At 54.7% G+C, this 15,845-nt stretch overlaps 1 protein-coding gene across 2 annotated transcripts in view; it reads left to right on the top strand.

Moving 5' to 3' along the window:
* Positions 1-15,845, top strand: part of LOC142499115 (unconventional myosin-Ie-like) — a 61,371-nt gene that overhangs the window by 30,008 nt on the left and 15,518 nt on the right. For both annotated transcript variants that reach the window (XM_075608027.1, XM_075608028.1), the window contains 13 exons: positions 5,015-5,104; positions 5,868-5,999; positions 7,549-7,683; positions 8,482-8,614; positions 10,791-10,987; positions 11,529-11,609; positions 11,929-12,015; positions 12,932-13,018; positions 13,396-13,563; positions 14,222-14,307; positions 14,435-14,516; positions 14,609-14,715; positions 14,946-15,044. In XM_075608027.1, coding sequence (XP_075464142.1) covers positions 5,015-5,104; positions 5,868-5,999; positions 7,549-7,683; positions 8,482-8,614; positions 10,791-10,987; positions 11,529-11,609; positions 11,929-12,015; positions 12,932-13,018; positions 13,396-13,563; positions 14,222-14,307; positions 14,435-14,516; positions 14,609-14,715; positions 14,946-15,044 — 1,484 coding nt within the window. The remainder of the gene's footprint in view (positions 1-5,014; positions 5,105-5,867; positions 6,000-7,548; positions 7,684-8,481; positions 8,615-10,790; positions 10,988-11,528; positions 11,610-11,928; positions 12,016-12,931; positions 13,019-13,395; positions 13,564-14,221; positions 14,308-14,434; positions 14,517-14,608; positions 14,716-14,945; positions 15,045-15,845) is intronic.

Below are 15,845 nucleotides of genomic sequence, written 5' to 3' on the forward strand. Positions count from 1 at the left end.
GCACACACAGTGCGGCAGCAGGTAAGGGAGCATACATAGGCACACACAGTGCGGCAGCAGGTAAGGGAGCATACATAGGCACACACAGTGCGGCAGCAGGTAGGGGAGCATACATAGGCACACACAGTGCGGCAGCAGGTAAGGGAGCATACATAGGCACACACAGTGTGGCAGCAGGTAGGGGAGCATACATAGGCACACACAGTGCGGCAGCAGGTAAGGGAGCATACATAGGCACACACAGTGTGGCAGCAGGTAGGGGAGCATACATAGGCACACACAGTGTGACAGCAGGTAAGGGAGCATACATAGGCACACACAGTGTGGCAGCAGGTAAGGGAGCATACATAGGCACAGCAGGTAAGTGAGCATACATAGGCACACACAGTGCGGCAGCAGGTAAGGGAGCATACATAGGCACACACAGTGCGGCAGCAGGTAAGGGAGCATACATAGGCACACACAGTGCGGCAGCAGGTAGGGGAGCATACATAGGCACACACAGTGTGGCAGCAGGTAAGGGAGCATACATAGGCACACACAGTGTGGCAGCAGGTAAGGGAGCATACATAGGCACACACAGTGTGGCAGCAGGTAGGGGAGCATACATAGGCACACACAGTGTGGCAGCAGGTAAGGGAGCATACATAGGCACACACAGTGTGGCAGCAGGTAAGCATACATAGGCACACACAGTGTGGCAGCAGGTAAGGGAGCATACATAGGCACACACAGTGTGGCAGCAGGTAAGGGAGCATACATAGGCACACACAGTGTGGCAGCAGGTAGGGGAGCATACATAGGCACACACAGAGTGGCAGCAGGTAAGGGAGCATACATAGGCACACACAGTGTGGCAGCAGGTAAGGGAGCATACATAGGCACACACAGTGCGGCAGCAGGTAAGGGAGCATACATAGGCACACACAGTGCGGCAGCAGGTAAGGGAGCATACATAGGCACACACAGAGCGGCAGCAGGTAAGGGAGCATACATAGGCACACACAGTGTGGCAGCAGGTAAGGGAGCATACATAGGCACACACAGTGTGGCAGCAGGTAAGGGAGCATACATAGGCACACACAGTGTGGCAGCAGGTAGGGGAGCATACATAGGCACACACAGAGTGGCAGCAGGTAAGGGAGCATACATAGGCACACACAGTGTGGCAGCAGGTAAGGGAGCATACATAGGCACACACAGTGTGGCAGCAGGTAAGCATACATAGGCACACACAGTGTGGCAGCAGGTAAGGGAGCATACATAGGCACACACAGTGTGGCAGCAGGTACGGGAGCATACATAGGCACACACAGTGTGGCAGCAGGTAAGGGAGCATACATAGGCACACACAGTGTGGCAGCAGGTAAGGGAGCATACATAGGCACACACAGAGTGGCAGCAGGTAAGGGAGCATACATAGGCACACACAGTGTGGCAGCAGGTAAGGGAGCATACATAGGCACACACAGTGTGGCAGCAGGTAAGGGAGCATACATAGGCACACACAGTGTGGCAGCAGGTAAGGGAGCATACATAGGCACACACAGTGTGGCAGCAGGTAGGGGAGCATACATAGGCACACACAGTGTGGCAGCAGGTAAGGGAGCATACATAGGCACACACAGTGTGGCAGCAGGTAGGGCAGCATACATAGGCACACACAGAGTGGCAGCAGGTAAGGGAGCATACATAGGCACACACAGTGTGGCAGCAGGTAAGGGAGCATACATAGGCACACACAGTGTGGCAGTAGGTAAGCATACATAGGCACACACAGTGTGGCAGCAGGTACGGGAGCATACATAGGCACACACAGTGTGGCAGCAGGTAAGGGAGCATACATAGGCACACACAGTGTGGCAGCAGGTAGGGGAGCATACATAGGCACACACAGTGTGGCAGCAGGTAAGGGAGCATACATAGGCACACACAGTGTGGCAGCAGGTAGGGGAGCATACATAGGCACACACAGAGTGGCAGCAGGTAAGGGAGCATACATAGGCACACACAGTGTGGCAGCAGGTAAGGGAGCATACTGTGGCAGCAGGTAGGGGAGCATAGGCACCCACAGTGTGGCAGCAGGTAAGCATACATAGGCACACACAGTGTGGCAGCAGGTACGGGAGCATACATAGGCACACACAGTGTGGCAGCAGGTAAGGGAGCATACATAGGCACACACAGTGTGGCAGCAGGTAGGGGAGCATACATAGGCACACACAGTGTGGCAGCAGGTAAGGGAGCATACATAGGCACACACAGTGCGACAGCAGGTAAGGGAGCATACATAGGCACACACAGTGCGGCAGCAGGTAAGGGAGCATACATAGGCACACACAGTGCGGCAGCAGGTAAGCATACATAGGCACACACAGTGTGGCAGCAGGTAGGGGAGCATACATAGGCACACACAGTGTTGCAGCAGGTACGGGAGCATACATAGGCACACACAGTGCGGCAGCAGGTAAGCATACATAGGCACACACAGTGTGGCAGCAGGTAGGGGAGCATACATAGGCACACACAGTGTTGCAGCAGGTACGGGAGCATACATAGGCACACACAGTGTGGCAGCAGGTACGGGAGCATACATAGGCACACACAGTGTGGCAGCAGGTACGGGAGCATACATAGGCACACACAGTGTGGCAGCAGGTACGGGAGCATACATAGGCACACACAGTGTGGCAGAAGGTACGGGAGCATACATAGGCACACACAGTGTGGCAGCAGGTAGGGGAGCATACATAGGCACACACAGAGTGGCAGCAGGTAAGGGAGCATACATAGGCACACACAGTGTGGCAGCAGGTAGGGGAGCATACATAGGCACACACAGTGTGGCAGCAGGTACGGGAGCATACATAGGCACACACAGTGTGGCAGCAGGTACGGGAGCATACATAGGCACACACAGTGTGGCAGCAGGTACGGGAGCATACATAGGCACACACAGTGTGGCAGCAGGTAAGGGAGCATACATAGGCACACACAGTGTGGCAGCAGGTAGGGGAGCATACATAGGCACACACAGTGTGGCAGCAGGTAAGGGAGCATACATAGGCACACACAGTGTGGCAGCAGGTAAGGGAGCATACATAGGCACACACAGTGTGGCAGCAGGTAAGGGAGCATACATAGGCACACACAGTGTGGCAGCAGGTAAGGGAGCATACATAGGCACACACAGTGTGGCAGCAGGTAGGGGAGCATACATAGGCACACACAGTGTGGCAGCAGGTAGCGGAGCATACATAGGCACACACAGTGTGGCAGAAGGTAGGGGAGCATACATAGGCACACACAGTGTGGCAGCAGGTAAGGGAGCATACATAGGCACACACAGTGTGGCAGCAGGTAAGGGAGCATACATAGGCACACACAGTGTGGCAGCAGGTAAGGGAGCATACATAGGCACACACAGTGCGGCAGCAGGTAAGGGAGCATACATAGGCACACACAGTGCGGCAGCAGGTACGGGAGCATACATAGGCACACACAGTGTGGCAGCAGGTAAGGGAGCATACATAGGCACACACAGTGTGGCAGCAGGTAGGGGAGCATACATAGGCACACACAGTGTGGCAGCAGGTAAGGGAGCATACATAGGCACACACAGTGTGGCAGCAGGTAAGGGAGCATACATAGGCACACACAGTGTGGCAGCAGGTAAGGGAGCATACATAGGCACACACAGTGTGGCAGCAGGTAGGGGAGCATACATAGGCACACACAGTGTGGCAGCAGGTAGGGGAGCATACATAGGCACACACAGTGTGGCAGCAGGTAGCGGAGCATACATAGGCACACACAGTGTGGCAGAAGGTAGGGGAGCATACATAGGCACACACAGTGTGGCAGCAGGTAAGGGAGCATACATAGGCACACACAGTGTGGCAGCAGGTAAGGGAGCATACATAGGCACACACAGTGTGGCAGCAGGTAAGGGAGCATACATAGGCACACACAGTGCGGCAGCAGGTAAGGGAGCATACATAGGCACACACAGTGCGGCAGCAGGTAAGGGAGCATACATAGGCACACACAGTGCGGCAGCAGGTAAGGGAGCATACATAGGCACACACAGTGCGGCAGCAGGTAAGGGAGCATACATAGGCACACACAGTGCGACAGCAGGTAAGGGAGCATACATAGGCACACACAGTGCGGCAGCAGGTAAGGGAGCATACATAGGCACACACAGTGCGGCAGCAGGTAAGGGAGCATACATAGGCACACACAGTGCGGCAGCAGGTAAGGGAGCATACATAGGCACACACAGTGCGGCAGCAGGTAAGGGAGCATACATAGGCACACACAGTGCGGCAGCAGGTAAGGGAGCATACATAGGCACACACAGTGCGGCAGCAGGTAAGGGAGCATACATAGGCACACACAGTGCGGCAGCAGGTAAGGGAGCATACATAGGCACACACAGTGCGGCAGCAGGTAAGGGAGCATACATAGGCACACACAGTGCGGCAGCAGGTAAGGGAGCATACATAGGCACACACAGTGCGGCAGCAGGTAAGGGAGCATACATAGGCACACACAGTGTGGCAGCAGGTAAGGGAGCCTACATAGGCACACACAGTGCGGCAGCAGGTATGGGAGCATACATAGGCACACACAGTGTGGCAGCAGGTACGGGAATATTAGCAGGTACATATTAACTATTTATATATGTGACAGTTCCTCTCATATCCCCCTCACCCTTCTTTTCCCTAAGCTGCACATGTTAACCCTTTATATGTGTGACAGTTTCTAGTTGTCTTCGCTTATTACAATGTAACAGCGCGTTCACTGGACCCTGGGGTTCCACCAATGTGCTTTCTATCATATATGTTTATTGGCCTTAATTCATGTTTCCCATATTGAATAAGTTATATATATTTAATTTTTTTTAAATAAACACTGTATACCAGTGTGCATGTATAATGTATAATGTATAATGTATAATGTATAATGACTTAGTTGAATACGTGAAATCTGCCTTTTCACCTGCATACAGCACGTGAAGGACATTATTCTGAAATCCAACCCCCTGCTGGAGGCTTTCGGTAATGCGAAGACCGTGAGAAACAACAATTCCAGCAGATTTGTGAGTGTGCGATGGAGAATCGCGTGCAAAAGCGACGCGCTGCGGCCCCTCTGGCATGGAAGAGGTTAAGACGCGCTGAAGTAGCAATGTCCTTTATTTGGCGAAGTGCTTTATGTGCAGCCGCCTCGGAGGTGGAATCCCGAAAACATATTTCTGCTTCCGCGGGGGGCACCCCGTTCAGTCGCGCCCTATTACGGGCGGGGAACGGAGGCGCAGGTTACTGGGCTAAGTTACTAAAGCACAGCGGCTGTTTCATGCGCACGATTGCGTGGAGATACGGTGCGTTTAGTTAATGAGCCCCGCTGCTGTACTAACTGCCCAGTAAGAGCACCCCTCTTTCTGTCGGGGTCCCACGCAGCTCAGCTCTTCTCTTGGGGAAATAATACAATCTTTTGGCTTTCCGTATCGTCTCTATGCCAGAGACACCCACATCTCTCTCTCCCTCTCGCCCGTCCCGTGCCTCTAACTGTCTCTCTGCAATCTCCTGGGTGTCTCGCCGCTGCCTGAAGCTAACATGTCCAAACCAGAACTTGGTGCTTTCACTAACTTTAGTTACCATGGCCAGTCTGGCAGAGAGTGGCTAAAACCTGTCCCAGTGCGTCCCTTTCCCCGTGCGTCCCTTTCCCCGTGCGTCCCTTTCCCAGTGCGCCCCCGTGCGTCCCCATCCCCGTGCGTCCCTTTCCCCGTGCGTCCCTTTCCCAGTGCGCCCCCGTGCGTCCCCATCCCTGTGCGTCCCCAGTCACTGTCTCTCTCTCTCTGGCAGGGGAAATACTTTGAGATTCAGTTCAGCCGCGGAGGGGAGCCGGACGGGGGCAAAATCTCCAACTTCCTCCTGGAGAAGTCTCGTGTTGTGAGTCAGAACACCGGGGAGAGGAACTTCCATATATTCTACCAGGTGAGAGCTCTGAAAGCGACCCAGCGCCCACGGCCTGGGACACCGCACGTGCCAGCGGGCGCTCACACACACACACACATATCTGTATCCTGTCTCTCCAAATCATCCCTTGCTGTGTCAGTCTTAGTAACTTCAACTTGTAACACACAGGTAGGAAAACAGTCTTTTTAGAAATACCACTTGTTTTGATATATGCCTCACACGTGCTAACTGAGCTGTCTGGGTAGCACTTTATTTAGTCAGGTGCCTTGTAAGACATATATAGCTAGAGACAGACTGGGGAAGCAGCCTACGCAGGGAGCAGCCTTATGCAGGGAGCAGCCTACGCAGGGAGCAGCTTCCTCTGCAGGGAGCAGCCTCCTCTGCAGGGAGCAGCCTTATGCAGGGAGCAGCCTCCTCTGCAGGGAGCAGCCTCCTCTGCAGGGAGCAGCCTTATGCAGGGAGCAGCCTTATGCAGGGAGCAGCCTACGCAGGGAGCAGCCTTATGCAGGGAGCAACCTATGCAGGGAGCAGCCTTATGCAGGGAGCAGCCTTATGCAGGGAGTAGCCTCCTCTGCAGGGAGCAGCCTTATGCAGGGAGAAGCCTATGCAGGGAGCAGCCTCCTCTGCAGGGAGCAGCCTCCTCTGCAGGGAGCAGCCTTATGCAGGGAGCAGCCTCCTCTGCAGGGAGCAGCCTATGCAGGGAGCAGCCTTATGCAGGGAGCAGCCTCCTCTGCAGGGAGCAGTCTACGCAGGAAGCAGCCTCTTCTGCAGGGAGCAGCCTACGCAGGGAGCAGCCTACGCAGGGAGCAGCCTCCTCTGCAGGGAGCAGCAGCCAACATGTAAAGTAGCCATTTTTAAAGTAACATCCAGTGTGGAGTTCAACAGGAGTGAAACAAGTGGACAACACAACACCTACCGGCCCTGATTCCTGGCTGCTGTACCCCCCGGGAAGGAAGATGTGCCCGCTGTTTGGCTGCTGTACCCCCCGGGAAGGAAGATGTGCCCGCTGTTTGGCTGCTGTACCCCCCCGGGAAGGAAGCTGTGCCCGCTGTTTGGCTGCTGTACCCCCCGGGAAGGAAGCTGTGCCCACTGTTTGGCTGCTGTACCCCCCGGGAAGGAAGCTGTGCCCGCTGTTTGGCTGCTGTACCCCCCGGGAAGGAAGCTGTACCCACTGTTTGGCTGCTGTACCCCCAGGAAGGAAGCTGTGCCCACTGTAGCCCCCCCCCCCCCCCGGGAAGGAAGCCGCTGGCACACACTAAACGCCTCACAAGTTGCATGTTTGTAACACACCTAGCAGCACTATAGATGCTAATTTGATAGGAAATATATAGTAGCCACTAGGAACCTACAGAACACACAACCTCCTCTATATTATAAGCATTGTATTTATTAGCTCATTATCACTATTATTACGCGTATTATAATTCTGATGATATTTATTAGAAGTATTGTGTGCTTATTTATAAGACGCAATGCAGGGACACGCCGTATAAATAACATACAGGGAAGGGAGTCCTGCCCCACAGAGCTTACAATCTATGTGCATGTGATGGTGTGTGTGTCACAGCTGCTGGAAGGGGCGACCCCTGAGGACAGGGAGAATTTGGGCGTCACCACCCCGGATTATTACTATTACCTGAATCAGTCTGCGGTTTATAATGTGGACGACATAAGCGACAAGAAGGAGTTTGCAGAGACCATGGTTAGTGTGAGAGTCCTCTTACTCCTCTGCTCTCATTCTGTCTCTCCATCCTCTCTCTTTAATTTTCTCCCCACCCTTTAGTTCTCAGTCTCAACTTTACTCTCTCTCTCTCTCTCTCTCTCTCTCTCCTACTGCTCTCATACCTTACCCTCTTTCTTTCTCTCCCTCCTCTCACTCCCTCCCTCTCCTCTATCTCTCACCCCCCTCTCTCTTACCCGATCTTACTTCTCCATCCTTACCTCTCCCCATTTTCCCCCCTCTCCCGCCCCTTTGTTCTCTCCCTCCCCCTTGTTCTCTCCCCTCTCACCCCCCCCCCAGTTCTCTCCCCTCTCACTCCCCCCCCAGTTCTCTCCCCTCTCTAACTCCCCCCTCCCACTCCCCCCCTCTCCCCTCTCTCACTCCCCCCGTTCTCTCCCCTCTCTCACTCCCCCCGTTCTCTCCCCTCTCTCACTCCCCCCCTGTTCTCTCCCCTCTCTCACTCCCCCCGTTCTCTCCCCTCTCTCACTCCCCCCGTTCTCTCCCCTCTCTCACTCCCCCCGTTCTCTCCCCTCTCTCACTCCCCCCCTGTTCTCTCCCCTCTCTCACTCCCCCCGTTCTCTCCCCTCTCTCACTCCCCCCGTTCTCTCCCCTCTCTCACTCCCCCCCTGTTCTCTCCCCTCTCTCACTCCCCCCCTGTTCTCTCCCCTCTCTCACTCCCCCCGTTCTCTCCCCCCCTCTCCCCTCTCTCACTCCCCCCCCCCCCCCCCCCACACCCCTCTTTCTCTCACCGCCCCTCCCATCTCCCCCCTTCCCCCTCAGGCCGCAATGGATGTGGTGGGTCTCTCCCATGAGGCCCGGGCCTCAGTGCTGCAGGTAGTTGCTGGAATCCTTCACCTGGGGAACATCACGTTCAAAGAGAGCGGGAACTACGCTACCGTAGAGAGCGGAGACTGTGAGTGCAGGGGGGGGTGAGAGCGGAGACTGTGAGTGCAGGGGGGGGGGTGTGAGAGCGGAGACTGTGAGTGCAGGGGGGGGTGAGAGCGGAGACTGTGAGTGCAGGGGGGGGGGAGAGCGGAGACTGTGAGTGCAGGGGGGGTGTGAGAGCGGAGACTGTGAGTGCAGGGGGGGGTGTGAGAGCGGAGACTGTGAGTGCAGGGGGGGGGTGAGAGCGGAGACTGTGAGTGCAGGGGGGGGTGTGAGAGCGGAGACTGTGAGTGCAGGGGGGGGTGAGAGCGGAGACTGTGAGTGCAGGGGGGTGTGAGAGCGGAGACTGTGAGTGCAGGGGGGGGGGGTGTGAGAGCGGAGACTGTGAGTGCAGGGGGGGGTGAGAGCGGAGACTGTGAGTGCAGGGGGTGTGTGAGAGCGGAGACTGTGAGTGCAGGGGGGGGGTGTGAGAGCGGAGACTGTGAGTGCAGGGGGGGTGTGAGAGCGGAGACTGAGTGCAGGGGGGGTGAGAGCGGAGACTGTGAGTGCAGGGGGGGTGTGAGAGCGGAGACTGTGAGTGCACGGGGGGGGGGGTGAGAGCGGAGACTGAGTGCAGGGGGGGTGAGAGCGGAGACTGAGTGCAGGGGGGGGGTGAGAGCGGAGACTGAGTGCAGGGGGGGTGTGAGAGCGGAGACTGAGTGCAGGGGGGGGTGTGAGAGCGGAGACTGTGAGTGCAGGGGGGTGAGAGCGGAGACTGAGTGCAGGGGGGGGTGAGAGCGGAGACTGTGAGTGCAGGGGGGGTGAGAGTGGAGACTGAGTGCAGGGGGGGTGAGAGCGGAGACTGTGAGTGCAGGGGGGGTGTGAGAGTGGAGACTGTGAGTGCAGGGGGGGGTGTGTGAGAGCGGGAGGACTGTGAGTGCAGGGGGGGGTGTGAGAGCGGAGACTGTGAGTCCAGGGGGGGGTGTGAGAGCGGAGACTGTGAGTCCAGGGGGGGGTGTGAGAGCGGAGACTGTGAGTGCAGGGGGGGTGAGAGCGGAGACTGTGAGTGCAGGGGGGGGTGAGAGCGGAGACTGTGAGTGCAGGGGGGGGTGAGAGCGGAGACTGTGAGTGCAGGGGGGGTGAGAGCGGAGACTGAGTGCAGGGGGGCTGTGAGAGCGGAGACTGTGAGTGCAGGGGGGTGTCAGAGCAGAGACTGTGAGTGCAGGGGGGGGTGAGAGCGGAGACTGTGAGTGCAGGGGGGGGGTGAGAGCGGAGACTGAGTGCAGGGAGGGTGAGAGCGGAGACTGTGAGTGCAAGGGGGGGTGAGAGCGGAGACTGTGAGTGCAGCGCGGGGGGTGAGAGCGGAGACTGAGTGCAGCGGAGGGAAGGGGGTGTGAGTGCAGCACGGGGGGGTGAGAGCGGAGACTGGGAGTGCAGCGGAGGGGGGGCTGTGAGAGCGGAGACTGTGAGTGCAGCGGGGGAGGGGGTGTGAGTGCAGCGGAGGGGGGCTGTGAGAGCGGAGACTGTGAGTGCAGCGGGGGAGGGGGGGTGAGTGCAGCGGAGGGGGGCTGTGAGAGCGGAGACTGAGTGCAGCGGGGGAGGGGGGTGGGAGCGGAGACTGTGAGTGCGGTGGAGTGGGGTGTGAGCGGAGACTGTGAGTGCGGTGGGGGGGGGGGGTGAGAGCGGAGACTGAGTGCGGTGTAGAGGGGGGTGTAAGTGAGGGTGAGCAAGAGAGTGTGAGGTGGGGGGAGTTTAAGAAAGGGGAGCAAAGTGTGGACAAATGTGAGAAAAGGCCTGTGAGTGAGGATCTTAGTGTGTTTGTTATATAACTACATTATACACTCCCATTTCCTTCTCCTCTCTCTCTCATCTTCATGTCTCTCACTTCTCCCCTCTTTCATCCCTCTCACTTCTCTCCTCTCTTTCATCCCTCTCACTTCTCCCCTCTCTTTCATCCCTCTCACTTCTCCCATCTCCCCTCTCACACTTCTCTCCTCTCACCTCTCACTTCTCCCGTCTCCCCTCTCTCCTCGCTCACTTCTCCTCCCCTCTCCTCTGTCACTTCTCCTCCCCTCTCTTCTCTCTCACTTCTCCCCACTCTCCTCTCACTTCTCCCCTCCTCTCTCACTTCTCCCCTCCTCTCTTGCTTCTTCCCTCCTCTCTCACTTATCCCCTCTCTCGCTTCTCTCCTCCTCTCACAATTTCTTGCCCCTTTCCCCCGCCAGTCCTGGAATTTCCCTCCTATTTGCTGGGCATTGACCGTGGACGGCTGCAGGAGAAACTGACCAGCCGCAAGATGGACAGCAAGTGGGGAGGGAAGTCCGAGGTGATTGATGTAACGCTGAATGCGGAGCAGGCTAGCTTCACCCGCGACGCTCTCTCCAAAGCTCTGTACACTCGAATCTTTGATTACCTGGTGCAGGTGAGAGACGGGGCTTTCCCTGCGTCCTAACATATCCATATCCATATCTCTCTATCTCTCTCTCTCTCTCTCTCTCTCTCTCTCTCTCTCTCTCTCTCTCTCTCTCTCTCACCCTCTCTCTCTCTCTCCTTACACATGGGGTAGGGTATAATGATTACACAGTACATGAATAACAAGGGGTAGGGTATAATGATTACGCAGTACATGAATAACAAGGGGTAGGGTATAATGATTACACAGTACATGAATAACAGTGGGTAGGGTTATAATGATTACGCAGTACATGAATAATAGGGGGTAGGGTATAATGATTACACAGTACATGAATAACAGGGGGTAGGGTATAATGATTACGCAATACATGAATAATAGGGGGTAGGGTATAATGATTACACAGTACATGAATAACAGTGGGTAGGGTATAATGATTACGCAGTACATGAATAATAGGGGGTAGGCTATAATGATTACACAGTACATGAATAAAAGTACTCTCACACACTCTTTCTTCCTCTGACCTACTTGTTTCTGTCTCTCTCAGGCTGTTAACAAGGCGATAAGGAAGGATCAGGAGGAGTATAATATCGGTGTGCTGGATATATATGGCTTTGAGATATTCCAAGTAAGAGAGGGGGCAGTATGGGTGAGGTGGGCAGTATGGGTGGGGTGGGCAATATGGATGGAGGGCTGTATGGGTGGGGTGGGCAGTATGGTGAGGTGGGCAGTATGGGTGAGGTGGGCAGTATGGGTGGGGGGGCAGTATGGGTAGGCTGGGCAGTATGGGTGGGGTGGGCAGTATGGGTGGGGTGGGCACTATGGGTGGGGTGGGCAGTATGGGTGGGGTGGGCAGTATGTATGGGTGGTAGGGAGGGATGGGGGTGCAGCGTTCAGGCGATTAACAGGACCGTTAGATGGGGCTCAGACTTTCTGTTCCCCTCCAGAAAAACGGCTTTGAGCAGTTCTGCATCAACTTTGTGAACGAGAAACTGCAGCAAATCTTCATTGAGCTGACACTGAAAGCCGAACAGGTGAGATGTGGGAAGATCTTCTCCTTCCTTCAACCCATCCATCTACCTACCTATCTTGTCCGTCTCTCTCTGTGTCTGCCCACTTGTCTGTCTATGTATCCATCTATCCGAGTAGGATTTAGGCGTGCTTGTAGACAGGCTTAGGTATAGCGCTCAATGTCAGGCAGTAGTGGTAAAGGCTAATATAATATTATCATGCATAAAACTGGGGATGGATGGGAAGAAAGCATCATTTTGCCACTTTATACATTTTTAGTAAGACCGCACCTTGCATATGGAGTGCAGATTTGGGCCTCGCTTCATAAAAAGACATCGAACTGGAAAAAGTGCAGAGAAGAGCCACCAAATTAATAAAGGGGATGGACAATCTAATTTTGGAGGAGAGGCTAGCTAAATTAGATCTGTTTACATTAAAAAAAGGCGTCTAAGAGGGGATATGATAACTATATACATATATATATTCATGGACAGTACAAGGAGCTTTCAAATGAACTATTCATCCCACGGGCAGTACAAAGGACTCGGGGCATCCCTTAAGGTCGGAGGAAAGGAGATTTCACCAGCAACAAAGGAAAGGGTTCTTTACAGTAAGGGCAGTTAGTGTGGAACTCATTACCCATGGAGACAGGTGGCAGATGCAATAGATACCTTTACGATGAAGGAAAGGTACACAGGTATATGCTGAATAAGTTAGACTGTTTTTTTAGGAGTCAGAAAGGAATGTATTTTTCCACATGGAAATGCGATGGACTTTGTCTCCCTTTAACCCGGTGGCAGTGGGTCAGGCTCACGTCAGACCTGGCAGTGGGTCAGGCTCACGTCAGACCTGGCAGTGGGTCAGGCTCACGTCAGACCTGGCAGTGGGTCAGGCTCACGTCAGACCTGTGTCCTCTGACCTCATGTCGATCTCACGCAGGAAGAGTACGTGCAGGAAGGAATCCACTGGAGCCCCATCGAGTATTTCAACAACAAGATAGTGTGTGATCTCATCGAGAACAAATTGGTGAGGGCCTGAGGGGGTGTTGGGGCAATCAACTGGAGACACAGATTGGGGGGTTCACTGGGAGGTGGGGGGGTTCACTGGGAGGTGGGGGGGTTCAGTACTCGTGGCTGACATCAAATTACATTAGATCTGTTGGGGGGTCCGTACTGGTTTGCTTGGAGGTGGAACATTTGGGGGGGGGGGGGGAAATCAGTTCCTAGGTTAGGACAGGTCAGGGGGTCAGCACCAAATTAATTGGAGGTGGGACTGGTCAGCGGATCAGTATGTAGTTGGTTTTGGATAGGGGATGTGGTCAGTCTCTGGATGGACTGGTAGCATATGGCCGTGTAGTTGGTACCTGCTAGTTCTGTACCAGGTCCTCTCTCCGTGCCCCTCAGAGCCCCCCCGGCGTGATGAGCATCCTGGACGATGTGTGCGCCACGATGCACGCGAAGGGCGAAGGCGCAGACCAGACTCTGCTGCAGAAGCTGCAGACGGCCATCGGCAGCCATGAACATTTTAACAGCTGGAATAAAGGCTTCATCATTCACCATTATGCTGGCAAGGTACAGTGCGGGGGCGGGGGCGAGTCCTGTCTGTGAGGGGCGGGGCCCTGTCTGTGAGGGGCGGGGCCCTGTCTGTGAGGGGGGGGTTCTGTCTGTGAAGGGGGGGTCCTGTCTGTGAGGGAGTGGGGGGGCTGTCTGTGAGAGGGTGGGGGGGCCCTGTCTGTGAGGGGGGTTCTGTCTGTGAAGGGGGGTCCTGTCTGTGAGGGGCGGGGCCCTGTCTGTGAGAGGGTGGGGGGGCCCTGTCTGTGAGGGGGTGGGGGGGGCCTGTCTGTGAGGGGGTTCTGTCTGTGAAGGGGGGTCTTGTCTGTAAGGGGGCTGTCTGTGAGGGGTTGGGGGGGGCCCTGTCTGTGAGGGGTTGGGGGGGCTGTCTGTGAGATGATGGGGGGGCCCTGTCTGTGAGGGGGTGGGGGGGGCTGTCTGTGAGAGTGGGGCGGGGGAGGGTCCTGTCTGTGAGGGGGGGGTGTCTGTGAGGGGGGGGGTCCTGTATTTGGGGGGGGGGGTAGTGATGGGAATGTCCTTCCACTGGGGAAGACTGAAGTATTGGTTTATAAACAGAAAAGAGGGGATCCGTGTATGGGGGCAGGCATGGGAGAAGGGCTCCTGTCCTGGTGGTCTCTGTCCGCCCCCCTCCAACCATTCCCCCCTCCCCCCCGTTCAGGTCTCATATGACGTAAATGGATTCTGTGAGCGGAATCGGGACGTCTTGTTCAGCGACCTGATTGAGCTGATGCAAAGCAGCGAACAGTGAGTGCCAAGTAACACCCCGTCTCTAGTCAGATGTGCTACCCCATATACACACACACAATACTAATCCCCCCCCCCCCCCACATCCCGGAGCTGTGTGTAACTGTCTCTCTCCCCGATCCTACAGACCCTTTATCAGGGAGCGATTCCCAGAAAGTCTCAATGCGGAGAAGAAAGGCCGTCCGAGTACCGCCAGCAGCAAAATCAAGGTGAGTGTCCCCCGTTTCTATATTAGGGGGTGTCTCCTTATTGTGGGGGGGTATGTATTAGGGGGGTGTCTAAAACTTTTCTGCTCCCCCAGAAACAAGCTAATGATTTGGTCAGCACCCTGATGAAGTGCACCCCCCACTACATCCGCTGCATCAAACCCAACGAGACCAAGAAGTCGCGGGACTGGGAGGACAGCAGGTACCAAAAGGGGGTAACAAGGGGTGCCAGGAGGGGCAACAGGAAAGGTGGCAGGGCACTGCACCCCAGGGAGTACAGGTAGTTGGGTGCAGGTTATTTTTTCTTCTTTGAATGAGATGAGCTCAGGGTGGTGTGTGGTAATACTCAGCATCACTAAAGAATATCGCGTGGGGTTGTTGTGTGGAGCTGGGCCTGTGTTTGCTCTGACTCTGCCTCCCTGTGCCCCGCAGGGTAAAACATCAGGTGGAATATCTGGGTCTGCGGGAGAATATCCGCGTGCGCAGAGCAGGATACGCGTATCGTAGAGTCTTCCGAAAATTCCTGCACAGGTAAAGAAGAGTCTGTGTGAGCGCGTGTATATTACATGTGTGTCACAGCGCGTGTATATTACGTGTCACAGTGCGTGTATATTACATGTGTGTCACAGCGCGTGTATATTACGTGTCACAGTGCGTGTATATTACATGTGTGTCACAGTGCCTGTATATTACATGTATGTCACAGTGCGTGTATATTACATGTGTCACAGTGCGTGTATATTACGTGTGTGTCACAGTGCGTGTATATTACATGTGTGTCACAGTGCGTGTATATTACATGTGTCACAGTGCCTGTATATTACGTGTGTCACAGTGCCTGTATATTACATGTGTGTCACAGTGCGTGTATATTACATGTGTGTCACAGCGCGTGTATATTACATGTGTGTCACAGTGCCTGTATATTACATGTATGTCACAGTGCGTGTATATTACATGTGGCATAGTGCGTGTATATTACATGTGTGTCACAGTGCATGTATATTACGTGTGTGTCACAGTGCGTGTATATTACGTGTGTGTCACAGTGCGTGTATATTACATGTCACAGTGCCTGTATATTACGTGTGTCACAGTGCCTGTATATTACATGTGTGTCACAGTGCGTGTATATTACATGTGTGTCACAGCGCGTGTATATTACATGTGTGTCACAGCGCGTGTATATTACATGTGTGTCACAGTGCCTGTATATTACATGTATGTCACAGTGCGTGTATATTACATGTGGCATAGTGCGTGTATATTACATGTGTGTCACAGTGCATGTATATTACGTGTGTGTCACAGTGCGTGTATATTACGTGTGTG

The sequence above is a fragment of the Ascaphus truei genome, chromosome 7 (genome assembly GCF_040206685.1).
Source record: "Ascaphus truei isolate aAscTru1 chromosome 7, aAscTru1.hap1, whole genome shotgun sequence".
In the NCBI taxonomy this organism is placed as follows: domain Eukaryota; kingdom Metazoa; phylum Chordata; class Amphibia; order Anura; family Ascaphidae; genus Ascaphus; species Ascaphus truei.